Raw genomic sequence first — 17,601 nt, 5'->3', positions numbered from 1 at the left:
AACTCAGTTATTCCTTAGCATGAAAAAATGTCTTGGTTATTTCCAGTTTTGGCTATCTCACTCTTCTGTGACACAGGCACATGTGGAGCCTCCTATCTTACTAGTTTGCTTTAAAAATGCCTTCAGTTCGACACGATACTTACTGAAACAGAAAACAAGTTATATTTCTTCAAACTGCTTTTTGGGCCAATAACATACTGTGACAGGTCAAGATTTTCTAATGGGAAATCCACGGACGTTTGCAGTTTCTGCTTCCACCTGCCGTCATAGGAGAATCTGCAGGACAAACATCACAGGAATTAGGCTGACAGAGAAAGACAAAGATGATATCTCACTATTTAGCATGGATTTTAGGAAGCTCTTAAAGTTCACTTTAAATCTGAGGGCCAGTAAGACGCTCAGAGGGCAAAGTCCTTGCTGTGCCAATGCTGCCCACCCATGTAAGAGTGGAAAGAGAGAGGGGACTCTGGAAAGCTGTCCTCCATGTGTGTGGCATGACAAGTCTGCCTGCACTCACAGCGATACACATGACAAAATTGTTTAGTAAGTCCTGTTTTAGTAATGGGAAGATATGTTTCATTTTTAAAAGAGATGTATGTATGTATGTATGTATGTATGTATGTATGTATGTATGTACATGAGTAAGTTGCTGTCTTCAGACAAAGCAGAAGAGGGTACTGGATTCCATTACAGATGGTTCTGAGCCACCATGTGGTTGCTGGGATATGAACTCTGGAAGAGCAGTCAGTGCTCTTAACCGCTGAGTCATCTCTCCAACCCCGACATGTTTCATTTTATTTTACAAAGAAGGAGATGTAGGTTACAGAGCAACACACCAAAATGCAAGCTCTATTATTATTTACAGTGTTAAGGGTTAAACCCAGGCATCATGCAGACCAAAACAGTTCAGTGATGAACTGCTTCTCAGAGACTAAACTATCTATACCATTGCTTTAGCGCTTCCAGGGATAATGTTTTACTAACTACAACTTTTAACAGAACAAACCTCTGCTTGAAAGCTATACTGCCATTTACGTCATCACAGAGCTCAAAGTGAGGCCAACTTTGTCAAGACTAAACTAGAAAACTGAACATTCAGTGTTAAAACTGATACACGCAGTTGGCTATGAATCTCCAGTAACCCAAAACAAAACTATAGTTCTCAACAAAGATGAAACTTTAGGTTTTTGTTTGTTTGTTTGTTTTTTTGAAGCTAATTCAGGCTGGGTGTGGTGGTGCACCCATAATATCAGCATTAAGGGAGTCCAGGGAAGACAGAGTCACAACTGGCCTGAGGTATACATCTATGTGTAACATCTAACTTCCCACATGGATTTACTGAGGAGTGAGAATAGAGCACGCTGCAGCTCTCACTGCTGTGCTGTCTGCTGTGTGGGACCCTGTCCTCCACTTGGTGCTTCTCGCCATGAGGAGAATGGACTGAACCTCTGAACCTGTAAGTCAACCGCAATTAAATGTTGTCCTTATAAAAGTTGTCATGGTCATAGTGTCTGTTCACAGCAGTGAAACCCTAACTAAGACAGAATTTGGAGACAATGCTTGGATTTAGCACAGGCAATATTTAAATATTTTTATCTTAAAGTCAGTTACTTTAAAATTATGCATTATTTTTCCCCCACTTAAAAGATGTATTGTGGGCTGGTGAGAGGGCTCAGCAGACTCAAACAGCTGAGCGCAGCCCCGATGACCTGAGTTCAATTTCTAGATCTCAGTAGGTGACATGAGAAAGCTGACTTCCAAGAGCTGCCCTCTGACTGTCATACAGGAGCTAAGGCACACATGCCCTGAACTCACACACCGCTTTTTAAAAATATGACTTTACATTTTAACCTTTTTGACACCGGGTCTCATGAAGCCCACACTGGTCTTAAAGTCTTTTCTTTTTTAAAGATTTATTTATTATATGTAAGTACACTGTAGCTGTCTGAAGGCACACCAGAAGAGGGCATCAGATCTCATTACAGATGGTTGTGACCACCATGTGGTTGCTGGGATTTGAACTCAGGACCTCTGGAAGAGCAGTCGGCACACTTATCCGCTGAGCCATCTCTCCAGGCCTGGTCTTAAAGTCTTGATCATCCTGCTTCCACTTCTCAAGAGCTTGAATTCATAGGTATGGCCGCCGTGTTTCACATAATGTTGCTATAGTTTATACTTTGAATGTCAGTTAAAAACGACTGTATCATTTGATGTGTCCGGATACTTCGCCTGCATGTGCATCTGTGCTCCACACATGTCTGGCGCTCACAGACGACAGAAGAGGGCACTAGATCTGCTGGAGCTGGATTTCAGGCAGTTGGGAGCTGCCATGTGGGTGCTGGGAATGGAACCTGGGTCCTCTGCAGGAAGTCCGTTCTCCTAACCAGTGACTCCTCTTTCTAGAATGTTAAGTGTTAGCCACTCATCTGTGTTAGAATTGCAGTGTGTAACATTTTTCCCTAGATGTGATTTAAAACTATGTTATCTGAAATTCCATTATTTCCATTAATTTTTTGTTCCATTTTTTGTAAGGCAATAGAACTGCATAGAATGCACATAAGTAAGTGTAGTTATTCTGCTGTCCTGTCTCTCTGCCTTTCTTTTTTTGCTAGAGAACATTCCTTAGGTTTCCTTTAAGAGACAGTATGTGCAAATTATGTAGACATTACAGTTCCTCTATCAAATGCTACTGCACAGGCAGAGACCTTACCGTTTCAGGTGTACTAACAGCACAGGAGGCAATTTCCAGATTTCTATTTTCTTTAGAGAATCCCGCCGAGCTCGGCAATGGCTGCAGTAAAATCTGTTGTTATCTGTAAGCTTTTCTTCTTTGGAAAATAATCTAAGGCAGTCCTGGTGGGGAGAAAAAAGCACAACTACTCAGTGATTCCCTTCCTAATGGAGTGCCTTAAGGAGGCCTCTTCTGGAAGAACGAGGAGACACGAGGGGCACCTCAATAAGGTGGACAAGTGTCTGCGATAAGACGGAGGCAAACAATGTGATGCAAGGTGCAGTGAGGAATAGGGAAGGGGTGCGGAGGGGAGCACAGCACACAGACCTCTGTCCTGAGTCTGGTGGATTACAGTAGACTTAAACTGGAGGAAGTAAAGACTGAGGGTATTAACACAGGCTACTACATTAGTTACACTGCTGTCACATGCAAACCAACATGTCTGATCCCAAGGAAGTAGATGGAAAAACTAGATCTGCATTAACATCAAATTTAATTCCTAAATTAGCTTTCAAAACATCTTTAAAATACAAGCTTTTTAGTTTGGCTGTGTGGTGAGATGTTTATCCAGCATGCACAGCGCTCTGGGTTCAGCCCTTACAACCAACTTCTAGTTGACATAAGCCTATACCCCCCCAGCGCTGTTGAGTCCTAGCTAGTCTGAACTACATGGCAGGATGCATTTCAACTCAAGGGCTATAGGCTGGAGAGATGGCTCAGCAGTCGACAGCACTTGGGTTCAATTCCCAGCACCCACATGACGGTTTGCACCCACCAACTGTAGCTCCAGAGAATCTGATGCCCTCTTCTGGCTTCTGTGGGTACTGCATGCAGCTGGTATACAAACATGCGGGCAAAACATGCAAACATAAAAACAGTAACAAAACCCCACAAGGGGTAGTGGGGTAGCTCACCTACTTTTCTGTCAGGATGAAGCACACTTCTATGCACACAGAAATAACTTTTTTTTTTTGAGCTGGGGTCCGAACCCAGGGCCTTGTGCTTGCTAGGCAAGCGCTCTACCACTGAGCTAAATCCCCAACCCCCAGAAATAACATTTTAATAACACATTTTCTCTTCAGCTTACCTGTAAAGTACATTTACTTGTGGATGCTAGTGGCAAAGACAAATACATGAAAGCCTCGAATGTCCGAGACTTCTTGTGACAGGTGAGGCACTGCACTGTGGATTTGAACTGACCCTGAAAGAGTGCGACAATAATGGACTCATTGAGCTGCTTGTGCTTCTGCCAGGCATGTTCTGCCGCTTTAAAGTCATCGAGGTGGTCATTGTTCTCTTCCTTATGCCTCTTCCGATTGTCAGCCTAGGGGTGAGGACAATTAAATTCTGTTAGTATCTAAGGGTACAGCTGACAGTTAAACGTGAATTTGATACTAAATATCTTATACATTTAGCCACACTGAGGAGCTCTGAGCCTAGTAAATACTACAAAAAAAAATTAATTCTACCCCAAACCCACTTTACTGAAAGGATGTGGCTTGAATTTCTTCTCTTACCCCCTCCTTATTTTGTTTGGAGACAGGGTCTCATTATGTAGCCCTGGCTGTCCTAGAACTCATTATGCAGACAGGCTGGCTTTGAACTCAGAGATCCACCTGCTTCTGCCTCCCAAATGCTGGGATTAAAAGCATAGGTCATCCTACCAGGCCTTTATAACAGCTTCTGGACATATTTTTATTTAAAGTGTGTAAGACTGCAGACTGTAGACAACCCTGAGTAGTCTGCAGAGTGGCTCTGAGTCAAAGAGGCTCAGTTCTGTTTCAAGAGTGAAGCTGTTTTTACACTGTAGAGACTCTAACTGGCCAAGGCACTGAGAACAAATGACTGCTGAAAGCCCAGCCATAGATGGAACATATGTCACCCTCTAAGGCTCACAGAGGAAGGGTAGAAGGAAGGGCAGGGGAGAGAGGTATGCATAACACAACTGCTTAGATTTAAAACTCGCAGCAGCTGTAATGACACATACCAGAACTGAGCAAGACTGGACAGCACCATGGAAGGGAAAGGGGCTCATGGTCCCCACACCTCCCCATAGTTAATGACTGATGAAGGACAGATATTTTCTTCAGTGACATACCACTGACAAGGTGCACGTGTTCCAGTAAACAAACCTCGATCATGCTTCTGCGAGTACCATTAAGTCATTGATTACAAGACAAAAACTATGAAGGAGGAAGGGAACTAGCCGGGAGTGGGAGGAGAGCAAGGAGAGTAGACAGGCTTAATAAAACTGAACATGGGCTGGAGAGATGGCTCAGCGGTTAAGAGCACCCGACTGCTCTTCCAGAGGTCATGAGTTCAATTCCCAGCAACCACATGGTGGCTCACAACCATCTGTAATGGGATCTGATGCCCTGTTCTGGTGTGTCTGTACAGTGTACTTATAGATAATAAACAAACAAAGATGTTAGACTATACTTAATAAAACCATGACTTGGCTTTCATAAGCAGAGTCACAAGAGCACCTCCAATAGCTATTTTACTATCTGTTAACTGTGTAATACTTCTTATTAGTACTTGAGTGAATAACCACACTACTTTTCAAATCCATGGTGCACATTCCTAATCTGAGAGTCTCAAACATGGCATGCTGCCACAAGTGGAAAATTGTACTCCATGAGAAAAAAAAAAATCATTAAAAAATAGGTATTCAAAAATACTGTAAAAATTCACTTCAGGACATGTATATATGGAAAATAAAAATAATTTTATGTTGAGTCTAAGATTCCAGTCCCAACATGTCTCATTCTATTAAATAAATGTAAACATTCAATTTTATTCTGGGGAGCTCAGCAGATTCCACACAGTACACACATTTGCACACAGGACCAGCACACAGAACACACACACACACACACACACACACACACGCGCGCGCGCACGGCACAGGCCACACTTACTACAGTCACTGTATCTGAGTAAGGAACACTGGTGAGCAGGCATGTAAACTGCTGTGAAGACAGAAGTGAGTGAAGCTGCGGAGACCCCACTCTTACCTTATTTAGATCCTCGTGGAGGCCATCCATGAGGAAAAGCAGCAGCTCTTGTGAATCTTGCTGGCTGGATCCTGCAAACTGGTCATTAATCTTACCAATGGTGACTTTAAAGTCTTTTGGACTGATGTATCTATACTGTCCTGTCCACAGTGCCTTCATGATTATACCAAATTCTTCTGCCACTTCACCTTTATGCCCCAACAAATTTGACCTGTGCGAGTAAAGTTACGGAAAATAAAGGAACAAAACTTAAGTTATAGTGGGGTCTTGATGTCAGCACAAAACCACACACAACACACAAAGGAATCACTCACCTGCAGGCTTGAACCAAACACATCTGAACCTGACTTTGCTGTGGTCCTCCAACTCATTTTCTTATCCTGGTTGCAAACCCTGCTCCTCACGCACATCAACAGGCTGCAGTCAAAGACGGAAGCTGTAACCCTGACAGTGTGTCTGCCATTTTCTTTGTCCTTATGACCAGAAGTGGGGTAACTACCCCGTATTCTGACAGATGAAGATAAGTTCTCTTTTGCTAATTCCCCTCCTCTGAAGCTGAGTAACAACTGAATACGTCCCTTCAAAATTTGGGTATTGCACATAGACTAGGAACAAGCCCTTAAGGGGCTGAAGAGATGGCTCCGTGTTAGTTAGGAGGAATTGTTTCTCTTGGAGAATACCCAAGTTTGATTCCTGGCACCCAGATGGTGGCTCACGATTGTCCATAACTCCAGCTCTGGGGATCTGATACTCTCTCTGGAGCCCTCAAGCTGCTATCCTCACATATGTACATACTCCTAAAGACACAATGAAAAAACCAAACTGAAAAGGACCTGACGAGGCCATGCCTTGCAAGGCTTTGGGGTTGGGTCTGCTGAAAAGGACCCAATGAACACTCAATCTCTACAACTATGGAAAAGAAGCTCAGCAGGTAAAGTGTTCGCCATTCGAGCTGACAACACGACATAATCCTGGAGTCCACACTGGAGCACTAACTCCTGCAAGCTGCCCTCTGACCTTCACGTGTCTGCTCTAGTTTGTACAGAGCCACACTTAAGATACACACATTTTTAAAAATCAAAATTCTTTTATATAAAACAAAAGTGATTACCTATCTCGCATGCTACAACAAGAGTAAGACTAAACATCCTTCGCACTGGTGTACTGCAGCAGGGCTAAGTCCCCTTACCTGTTGATATCGTCCTGGTAGCAGTTTCGGTTGAAATAATCAGCCAAATGTGGAGCATTGCACAGGCACTGTAATATTGAGTTCATGTAACAAGTATTTCCCAAATTACGAAGTCCAGTAAGAGCTGGTCCAGATCCTCCAAAAACGGGATTGAGGTTCCGAATCTGAGAAGCAGAAAGCCTCGAGATCTCAGCTTTAGGGTAACACGGCGGCCTAAGGAAGAAGAACAAGATGCCTTATGCAGAGCATCTCACGCTGAGTGCACACTGAAGATGCAGACAGCTGGAGCAGCTGTACCACATCAAATCTTGTCCACAATCCACAGGCTAAACTGCTGTGTTCTCTAAGACATTTAGCAACTAGGTTAACTGACTGTGACCCAGGATCCTCCCATGAAACGCATGCCTACCACCTCTCCTATGAGGTCTTGGCTCTAGAGGTGGCCTGAGACAGGTCCTCTAGCTTCCACAGACTCAGCTACTGCCCAATGGGAAAAGCCTCTTTCAAACTTCTCCAAGTGGCCCAGAGACATTAGCATCATGAAATACTCTAACTCAACCAGAATGTTAGAGAATTAAATATGATAAAATCATGTATAATTATAAATTATACATTGACTCTAAAAGGGTAATATGTAGTGTTCTCTCATATGTAGATCTCAGCTGCTAAATATCAAATAGTGTATTTAAGTGGCATTAGGTTGAGTAGAAAGAAACCCATCTATCAGGAAAAAAAAATAAAAAAATAAAAAAATGAGGGGGGAGAGGGAGGGAAAGAACATGAGACATGGATAGATTCCTAGAGGCAGAAGGGAGCGGGGCTGGGAGTTTGGAGTGGGGTGGGGTGTGTACAGAGATTTTTCTTGTAACATTTCCTCAACACTATATATGCACAGCATTTATACTGTAGTAGGTATTAAATATTAAAAAAAATAAAGAACCAGATATTTATACCCTTGCAAATAAAATATACATAAATAAAAGAATATACTAACCATAGAATGGGTCTCAAATGAGGCAAAGGTTATCTGGGTACTACTACCTAACTATGCCTGTAATATTCCACCAAGTCTCAGAGGATGGCCACATTTAAATGAACTAAAATTTAAAGTCATGGGGGACAGCATGGAGGCATCTGCTGGGCACGTCTGGGCTAAAGGTTCCCTGACCAGTGAACCAGTGAACACTCTCTTCCTGATCCCCACTAAGTGTTCCCTACCTCTGGAGGGGAATATAAAAAACAGCACACATCCCAGTTTTCTCTACGTGCTCTTTCTCTGTTCATGTATCTTTTACAGAAGATACATAAGCTGTTTATGAGACAGCTTCAAAACCCTGCCTAATTAATGAGCGTTAATAACATTATAAGGATTTCTAATATCTGAACTGTACTAATTCCAAAAACTCTTTCAAATAGGTCTCTCCCTCGTAAGGTGAATTCTTAGGGAGGGGACCGATTACTTCCTTGGGATGTGCTAGAAAAGATAAATTGAAAACCCTTAGTAATTAACAAATGATATATAATACATGAAAAGAACACCCCATCACTTATTTATATATACTCCAAACTCCAATATCCAAGGCCCCTGCAGTAAGGATATTCCATGCCTGAGATAAAATGCTACAGTGTCTGTGTTAACTTGTGTACCCCTTCCTGTTTCCTTTAAACCACTTCTGATTATTAATTCCTGATACGATGTAAATAGCTGTCGTACTGTGTTAAAAACAACGGCAAGGACAAACACCTATTCGTATTTAGTACTTCTGTAAGTCCCCCCACCCCAATATTTCTGACCCCAGCCCAGAGGCCAAGGCCACTTGAATTTCCACTCCATCCCCCAAAATTGCCAAACTCCTATCAGTTAGGGGCAAAAATGCAAGAAAATGATGTGCTACTTAGGGAAACCTAAACCCACTGATCACCCGGAGAGCAGAGATAGGAAGAGGAGACTTGCTCCTAGATGACTGGGTGAGAGAAACAAGTGCTGGAAACTGAGTACTGTAACACCGCCAATTCAACCATCCTACAAATTACCATCTTGGGTCAGCACCAACTGAATAAAGGCACTCCCTCCCAAGGCTGCTACCTGAGTCCAATCGTCAGGACCCACACAGTAGATGAGAGTATTGTGTGTGCAAGTACACATGTGTACACACACACACACTTTCCTTAATAAAATTAAAAATTACAAAAAAAATTGTGACCTATGAAAGATGAGTGGAGGCCTTGGGCATGATACTGGGAAAGTGCTGTAACAATATATGCAACACTTTATATCAACACTAATTAAACTTCTCATGTATTAAGCTTCCATCATGACATCAGAATCCTCCAAGGTGACGACATTCAGATAGGTTTAACTGATGCCACTGTTTTGGTCCTAGAATTGGGAGTGCTTACTTGTTCTCCCGGTTGACTGTCGGGGTCACTGCTGGCCTCCTCTTCTCCTCCTCCTGCAGGGCCTGAGTGATGTCTGGTGAGGAGTAGGAGCGCTTCAGTTTGGATGGCTCCCTGTCCCGCTCAGCAGGGATCTGGGGCTTGACTTTGTGAGTGGGAGGGGTGGAAGGAGGCACAGACGAAGGAGCCATCTCAGGCGGATACATGTGAACCGTGTTTGTGGGTGAATGGTAGTAACGAAAAGTCCCAGTGATTGGATCAAGAAACTTGGAAAAGAAAAATAACAAAAAGGTAAGAGAATCATATAAGCACAGAAGTGACTCAAGTGTCATCCCCATTGCAATATTTACATCTGAGTTAAAACGTGTGTGCTAAGGATTACAGCTAGGGCCTTGAGTTTGCTAAGCACAAACTTCTATATTCTGCAGTGCCTAAAATAACTTGAATAAAAGTGATAATCACTTTACAAACTTTCAAAGAAATTTAGGTTTGCCTTAATAGAATATGCAATTTCAAAATTATATTGCCAGGGTGTTCATATGTTAGCCAGCACCTGAGGCTGGAGCTCTCACTCTACAGTAATCAGGGGAAGAGTTTATATTCTCCAGCAAAGTGGACGGACAACTAGAAAATGCCTTTTTAAAACAAAGTAGGGTGCATTTTAATATAGAATTCTAGTGTTTACCTTGGCCCAGCCTAAAGGCAGTCCTGGCACAATTCTCCCCATTTCTTCACTTCTTGCTCTTGTCAAAGGTTCTCGCTGAGCCTAGTTTAAAAAACAATAATCTGATTTTCCAGTTAAAAATTTCCATTCATGAACTTAAAGTACTTACACAGGAAAAAAAAGTTTCCTGACCACACTTCATATTTTTTTTTAAGATTTATTTATCTATTTTATTTAGATGAGTACACTGTAGCTGTCTTTAGATGCACCAGAAGAGAGCATTGGATCCCCATTACAGATGGTGTAAGCCACCATGTGGGTGCTGTGAATTGAACTCAGGACCTCTGGAAGAGCAGTCAGTGCTCTTAACCACTGAGCCATCTCTCCAGCCCACACTTCATATTTTTAAAGGCAGCATCAAAGATGAAGGTGGTTTTGTGTTTCTCAAAGTATACTATATCAAGGGTTAAAGGAATAAGAAGTAAGAGGGAAAATGAAATAACACTTCTAGAACTTTCCAAAGGAAGCCTAGAGGCCCAGGGAAGCAGGGACTATGACTGCAGCTGCTAGCTAGGAGAGATCCAAAGGCAAGTGAGTAATCCTTAGTTAATTATCCCCTGCACAGAGACTGGAGACACTCAAAGGGTACAGACTCTGGAGCACTCGCTGAGAGCTGTGTGACTCTTCTCTGTCTTCAACAGCGATTCCTAAAACCTTAACAACATGGTTACTTCTGCAGTCACTGTGTTTGCAGCACTGGAGATGAGTATGCACGGAAGCCTGGTGCTGAGTGGGGAGGAGGCTCTCCATAGTGGTTGGTGAGAGAAGGAGCCACATAAGTCTGTCAGATGGTTATCTCCTGATGTAGTGTAAGCCACCTTGCCCTCCCTCCCACCACAGTCTCTTCTGTATCCTTTTACAAAAATCATGTAGTGTTCTCTACATGTAAGTAATGCCGGGCAGCATGCTGAAGCATCAGTCCCCCACACTGACTGGTGATGCTTCTAGCTTTAGAGGCTTTTCTGTTTGTAACACTTCCTTAAGTAAATGAAAGACACTTCTCATCATGGAGAAAATACTTACAAATCTTACTTCAAATAAGGGACTTAGCCAGAATATTATAAATTCCTATAGCTCAGTCAAAACTGGCAGTCTAATTTAAAAGTTGGCTACGATTTTGTCAAAGACAGATAAGCTGGGTGTAATAGCGACTGCCTACAACCTCAGCTTTTGCGGTGTAAAGGGGAAAAAGTCATGAGTTCAAGGTCAGTCTGGGCTCTATGAGACTATCTCAGAAAACGAAGAGCAAAGATAAATAGGGGTTGGGGATTTAGCTCAGTGGTAGAGCGCTTGCCTAGGAAGCGCAAGGCCCTGGGTTCGGTCCCCAGCTCCGAAAAAAAGAAAAAGGAAAAAAAAAAAAAAAAAAAAAAGAGAGCAATGTCATTAGGGAATGTACATTAAAACTACAAGCTGCATCTTACAATCATTGTAATGTTTTGGCTAGGATGTGGATATACTTTGACAGGTGTAAAGTGGGCAGCTGACTGAAAAAGCATTTTGGGAAGTTTTTTTGTTGTTTGGTTTTTGTTTTTAAGTTTCTTTACTGTTGCTGTTCTGTTTTTTCATTTGTTTGTTTTTGAAGATGGCAGCTCTGGCTGTTCTACAATTTGCTCTGTAGACCAGGCTGGCCTGAAACTCAAGAGACCTGCCTGTCTCTCTCTGTGCCTTCTGAAAGCTGGGATTAAAGGCATGTGCCACTGTGCCAAGCTCCTTTGAAGTCTTTTTATTTTTGGTTTGTTTGTTTTTCAGTTTTTAAGTTTATTAACAAAATGGGTTGAAAGATTCCAGTCCTAAGTATCCACTCAAAGTAAAGACACAGGGCTGGAGAGATAGCTTAATGGTTAAGAGCACTGTTGATTTGCTCTTTGAGAGGTCCTGAGTTCAATTCCCAGCAACCACATGGTGACTCACAGCCATCTGTAATGGGATCCAATGCCCTCTTCTGGTGTGTCTGAAGACAGTGATGGTGTACTCATATACATTAAATAAATAAATCTTTAAAAGAAAAAAGACACAAATGTTCACAGTAGCATTATTCAAAATAATTCCCAAAAAGCAATGCAAATGTCTAAACAATGCAAACTGACATGTGTGTGTGTGCAGAGCCTATAATACTTAGCCACATGGAGAAACAGGCTGCCAATACATGCTACAGCATGAACATGGGAGCTCTGCTGGGTAAGGGGCTGGAGACATGGCTCAGAGGATAAGAGCACAGGCTGCTCTTCCAGAGGATGTGGGTTCCCAAGACACGTGCTCTTCTGCCCTCCTCAGAGGAACTGACATACATTCAGGCAAACATCCATACACATTAAAAAAAAAGTCTAAATTTTTTTTTTTTCTTTTTTCTTTTTTTTCGGAGCTGGGGACAGAACCCAGGGCCTTGCGCTTCCTAGGTAAGCGCTCTACCACTGAGCTAAATCCCCAGCCCCAAGTCTGTAAATTTTTAAGTCACTGACTAACTGCATGTTAAAAACAGGTAAATTTTATAATATGTAAATACCTAAATTAAACTATTATTAAACCTATCAGACTGAAAATAAAAACAAAAAGAAAACTTTGAAGTCTCTCTGAAAGGTGTATTTTATTGCCAAGGTTAACACTGAGCTCACTGGGAATTTCATACCCCTAAAGAGAAAAATGAGTCAGTGAAGGAAATAAAGCTCAACAGAATGTGAAGCGCTGGTTTACAATGCGGTGTAAAACGTTAATTTTTCATGTGTATTCACTATGCTCTCAGACTCTACTGGCGTTACATACTACTCAAAATGCAAGGTCTATTTATTAACTAAAACCTTTTTTAAAAAAGATTTATTTATTTATTTTATGTATATGAGTACACTGTTGCTGTCTTCAGACACATCAGAAGAGGATATCTGAACCTATTACAGATGGCTGTGAGACACCATGTGGTTGCTGGGAATTGAACTCAGGACCTTTGCAAGAGCAGTCAGTGCTCTTAGCCTCTAAGCCACCTCTCCAGCTCTAAAACCTTATTATTATTATTATTATTATTATTATTATTATTATTATTATTATTATTATTAACTTGAGTATTTCTTATATACATTTCGAGTGTTATTCCCTTTCCCGGTTTCTGGGCAAACATCCCCCTAATCCCTGTGTCATCATCTTATACACATTTACTGTTTGTTTTACCTACCTTGCCTGCACTCAGCTCTCCCGACATGGAGGATGCAGACGACACATCTGCTGGCCTCTTCTGCACTTCTGACATGGGACACCTTTTACCTTCCACAGATACCTTAGCATCGGAAGCATCGTGTTCACTCTTACTTTGTCTTTGCGTTCCTGTGGCGTCCTGGGCCCCATCTGCTGGGGGCTCTCTGTCTTCTGCCTTGGTCTGTTTGCTGTCTCTCTTCTCTTGTCCATCCTTTGCTTTGTGCTGATTCTCAGTGAAGTCCCGTTCTTCTGCATCCTGGGTCTTTCCAGCTTTGCGCTCTTGTTCCTCCCTTCTCAGCTTCTCTTTCTGTTCCTTCTGCTGCCTTTCCCACAGTTCCTTCTCCTGTCTATTCTTTTCCATAAGAAGGGCTGTTTCTTCATGAATGCGAGCCTTTTCTTCATCTGTTAGCATGGTGGCTGGAGAGGTAAATACTGGCTTGGTGGATCGGTCAGAAAGAACTCTTCCACTCTGATCTGTACTTTCAGATTTCATTCTATGATCTTCAGGCAACTTAACTGCTGGTTTTTTTGTACGATCAACCTGGAGAAACACAAATAGAACAAAATTTGCTTTTTGTGTTGTTTTTGAGACAAGTTCTTACACATAGGCTAAGTTGGCCCCAAACCTACAAATTTTGCTTCAGCAAAATTTAGGAGTATTACTTTAGTTTCCGTTTGCAATCATGTGTTCTGGGCTCACAAGAGTTACATGTCTTAATGATTGACCACAGAACCAAGACTGGACAGACGAGTCTGAAGCTCCATACTGACACACCCACCTACCCTCCCCATCTCCACAGAAGTGCCACACAATACCTCACATCCAGCATGGCCAAAGATGAATGTATGATGCCCACGATACAGAGCGTCCCCTCACTCTCCACACAGCTCTATAAAACCATGGCAGTTCAAGGCCATGTTCTTCCCACAGCTTTCTGCTGCCTGATGAGATTCCTTTCAGCTTTACCAGCTTTGAGACTACCAGGAAGCCTACTGCCTAACTCCAAAACTCCAGAAAAGCCTCCACCATTTCCAGCTACATATCTGATGTGCCCAGCATAAGTGTGAAAATTAAAAGATAATTTTCTCCCACCTTTATGGAACACCTTCTAGGAATTGAATTCAAGTCACCGGGTTTATTTGGCAAGAGCCTTAACCTGTCACTCATCCATTGTAAAACAAATCTGACCATGTTTCTCTTTCGTTTAATAAAATCCTATTTTACATTGCCATTCATATTTAAGTTGTAATTCATATACATATACTTAAGTACATAGACCTATAAACAAAATGAGTAAATGAATTAAATAAACTTTATCATAGCCAGTCTACTACTCATTCTTTAATACTTAAACATTTTTCTTCCTTTATTTTTAATATTTATTTTTATTTTATGTGCATTGGTGTTTTGCCTGAGTGTAAGAGTCTGTGTGAGTGTGTCAGACCCCTGGAACTGGAATTATATATAGGCAGTTGTGAGCTGCCATGTTGGTGTTGGGAATTGAACTCAAGTCCTCTGGAAGCGCAACCAGTACTCTTAACGCTGAGCCATCTCTCCAGCCCCAACATACTTACTTATTTTGTGTGTGTACACCACATGTGAGTGTGAATGCAGAGTCAAGTGTGGAGGTCAAAAGACAACTCTCGGAAGTTGGGCCTTTTCTCCCACGTTGCAGGGTTCAGTGACTGACGCTGACCTCAGGTCATCAGGCCCATGCATGAATGCCTGTACCCACTAAAGCATCTCACCAGCCCTACTTCTTTATTCTTATCCCTGTTATACATTTTAAAGCTATTATTAATTGTATTTACTTGGTAGGGAGAGTGAGAAGACAGCCTGCAGGAGTCAGTTCTCCCCTTCTACCACATAGGTCCTAGGGTTCAAACTCAAGTCATTTTTAACTACTGAGCCATCTTGTTGGCCCCCCATCTTACTTTCTGAAACAGGCTCATGATTCCCTTACTCTGGCCTCCCCGGTTCCAGGATTCCAGGTGTGTGATGCTACACTTGGCTTTCATGTGGCTGTTGGGGCCCTGAACTCAGATCCTCATCCTTACACAACAGGCTCTTTACTGACTGAGCCATCTCCCCAGCACCACGTCTGATTAAGAAAGCTGCCATATACCTAGAATGTGAGCACCGAGAGGTGCTTTAGCTGCTCCAGCAATATTGTGAGACGTAATCCTAACATTTCTTGAAAATAGTGTTTGCAAAACAGAAAGGAGAATGTAACTGAGAACTTCTTAATAATGACTTATGCAGCATGCTTATTAAAGGTATTTTATGTTAACATTAGAACAAAGTTACTGTTTTTTCTTTTCACTTTTATTTTTTGCCTTCTTACTTTTTCATATAAGCAAAGAAATCCCTCAAATAAACAGAATCACTTGTCTTTTCTACAAATGAGGATGAAGTAGGGAGAACCACTGTAGAGATAAAGCCAACATTACAAGTGGAGCAGGAACCAAAGCCAAAGCTTCTATCCCTGTCTGCTGGCTCACTCACCCTTCCCCAATCTGAAAAGCACAATACTTCACTATCTCAAACTTACAATTCCTTCTTCAGTCCCTCATACCTACAGAACAAAGTTCAAATTCCACCCAAGTCTCTGTCACTGTCTGTCTTTCAGTCGCATGTGGTGTCATGGTGCTCTCTCCAGCACGGACCCTCAACTATGGAGGTCAAGGGCTATCTGGCCTCAATCACTCACTTTTCCACCGGTCTCTGCATCTGTAAACTCTACTAAGAACTCAGAGTTCAGAAAGCTGCTGCTTCTCCAAGGAGAAGAAGCTCAGTTCTCCTGCTCTGCTCCACGGGGGCTGGTAGAGCAATGGTGCACTATTCTGTGACCGGGCTCTACACAGGTCTTTCTTAGTCACTCCAGGAGTCCATCTTACCCACATTTACAAACTTTCATTTCATATAGAAATTTCCTCAATTACTTCTCAGATTATTGAATGCAAAGGACCTCAAAATACACTGGACAAACTGTACATTTCTCAGTCATCTTGGGATACATAAGGATTAGAATTCAATTAACTTGAAGACATATACAACATTATACCTTCTCTTTATAATGTCTTACATTTATATTTTAAGGAAACTTATTTATTCAATTTGTTCAAGTTTAATCTGAAATATTAGATAACCTTAAAAATGATAAAGATACTGACTTTCAACAGCTCTAAAGAAATCAGCATCGTTCACTTCAAATGGATGATACCTGAGGGAAAATAAATGCTACAAATCCATTCTGAATACTACATAGGTAAGTTTTATTACTGTTTCTTCAAAAAAAACTTAACAAGAAGCTCTAAATTTTTATCTGAATAGCTTTGCAAGTTTTCAATAACTATTGTTAATATTTCAAACGCCAAAGAAATGTAACTAAAATATGTTTTAAAACCAGAATACTGATATCTCACTCTCTGATATGCAAAAGCAGGCAACTACTCTGCACAGTGATGGGCTCCGTCCTCCACAGAGATGGGCTCCGTCCTCCACAGTGATGGGCCTGCCCTCCACAGTGATGGGCCTGCCCTCCACAGGGCAGTGCTTTGTCTACAGAAGTCTGCTCCTGTAGCCAGCATGTCAGAGAGTTTCTCACCATTATTCTGAACAGTCAGCACAGCAGCTCTCCCATAGCATCTGTAGCCACCAGAAGTAATGCAGAGAGGACTAAAACTCTGAGTGTGGTGTAGGTGACGTGTACATGTGTGAGAGTGAGTGAGCACTTGCAAGCTTTGTCATTCTCACGGAGTCCTGGAAGCCATCTGAGGCAGACCCTTGAGGGCAGCTGTGCCAGTCAAATCACAGCAATGTCACCAGCTGATCTCTTCCAGCTACTTCAGAACACAAGCTGTTGCTACAGGTTATGGGAAATGACCACCAGCTAGCTTTGAAGTCTTGTAAGTAGTCTACCATAGCCAGGGCAACAGTGATAATTATTATAAAAGGTTTTTGTAAAAATAAGGGTGCCTGGGGCTGGAGAGATGGCTCAGTGGTTAAGAGCACTGACTGTTTTTCCAGAGGTTCTGAATCCAATTCCCAGCAACCACAGGCTCATAACCATCTGTAATGGATCTGATGCCCTCTTCTGGTGTGTCTGAAGACAGAGACAATGTACTGTACATTTACATTAAAATAAAATAAATCTTAAGAAAATAAAAATGCACAAATCCAAATCCTTCTGATGTTTCCTAAGGTATCATAGACAATATATAAAACTCTGTGTATCATGTATCAATATGATATTAAAAGAAAAGAATAGGGGTTGGGGATTTAGCTCAGTGGTAGAGCGCTTGCCTAGGAAGCGCAAGGCCCTGGGTTCGGTCCCCAGCTCCGGAAAAAAAAAAAAAA

The 17,601-nt window shown here is 42.0% G+C and overlaps 1 protein-coding gene across 2 annotated transcripts in view; it reads right to left on the bottom strand.

Annotated features, from left to right (window-relative positions):
- The window catches only part of Usp8 (ubiquitin specific peptidase 8), a 47,442-nt gene that overhangs the window by 891 nt on the left and 28,950 nt on the right, over positions 1 to 17,601 (bottom strand). For both annotated transcript variants that reach the window (NM_001430101.1, NM_001106502.2), the window contains 8 exon segments: positions 144 to 276; positions 2,711 to 2,853; positions 3,819 to 4,055; positions 5,749 to 5,959; positions 6,938 to 7,150; positions 9,338 to 9,600; positions 10,020 to 10,100; positions 13,222 to 13,782. In NM_001430101.1, the coding sequence (NP_001417030.1) occupies positions 144 to 276; positions 2,711 to 2,853; positions 3,819 to 4,055; positions 5,749 to 5,959; positions 6,938 to 7,150; positions 9,338 to 9,600; positions 10,020 to 10,100; positions 13,222 to 13,782 (1,842 nt within the window).

The sequence above is a fragment of the Rattus norvegicus genome, chromosome 3, assembly GCF_021556685.1.
Source record: "Rattus norvegicus strain SHRSP/BbbUtx chromosome 3, alternate assembly SHRSP_T2T, whole genome shotgun sequence".
Classification (NCBI taxonomy): domain Eukaryota; kingdom Metazoa; phylum Chordata; class Mammalia; order Rodentia; family Muridae; genus Rattus; species Rattus norvegicus.
Note: the sequence above shows the minus strand (reverse complement) of the source record. Positions and strands in the feature narration are given on the sequence as shown.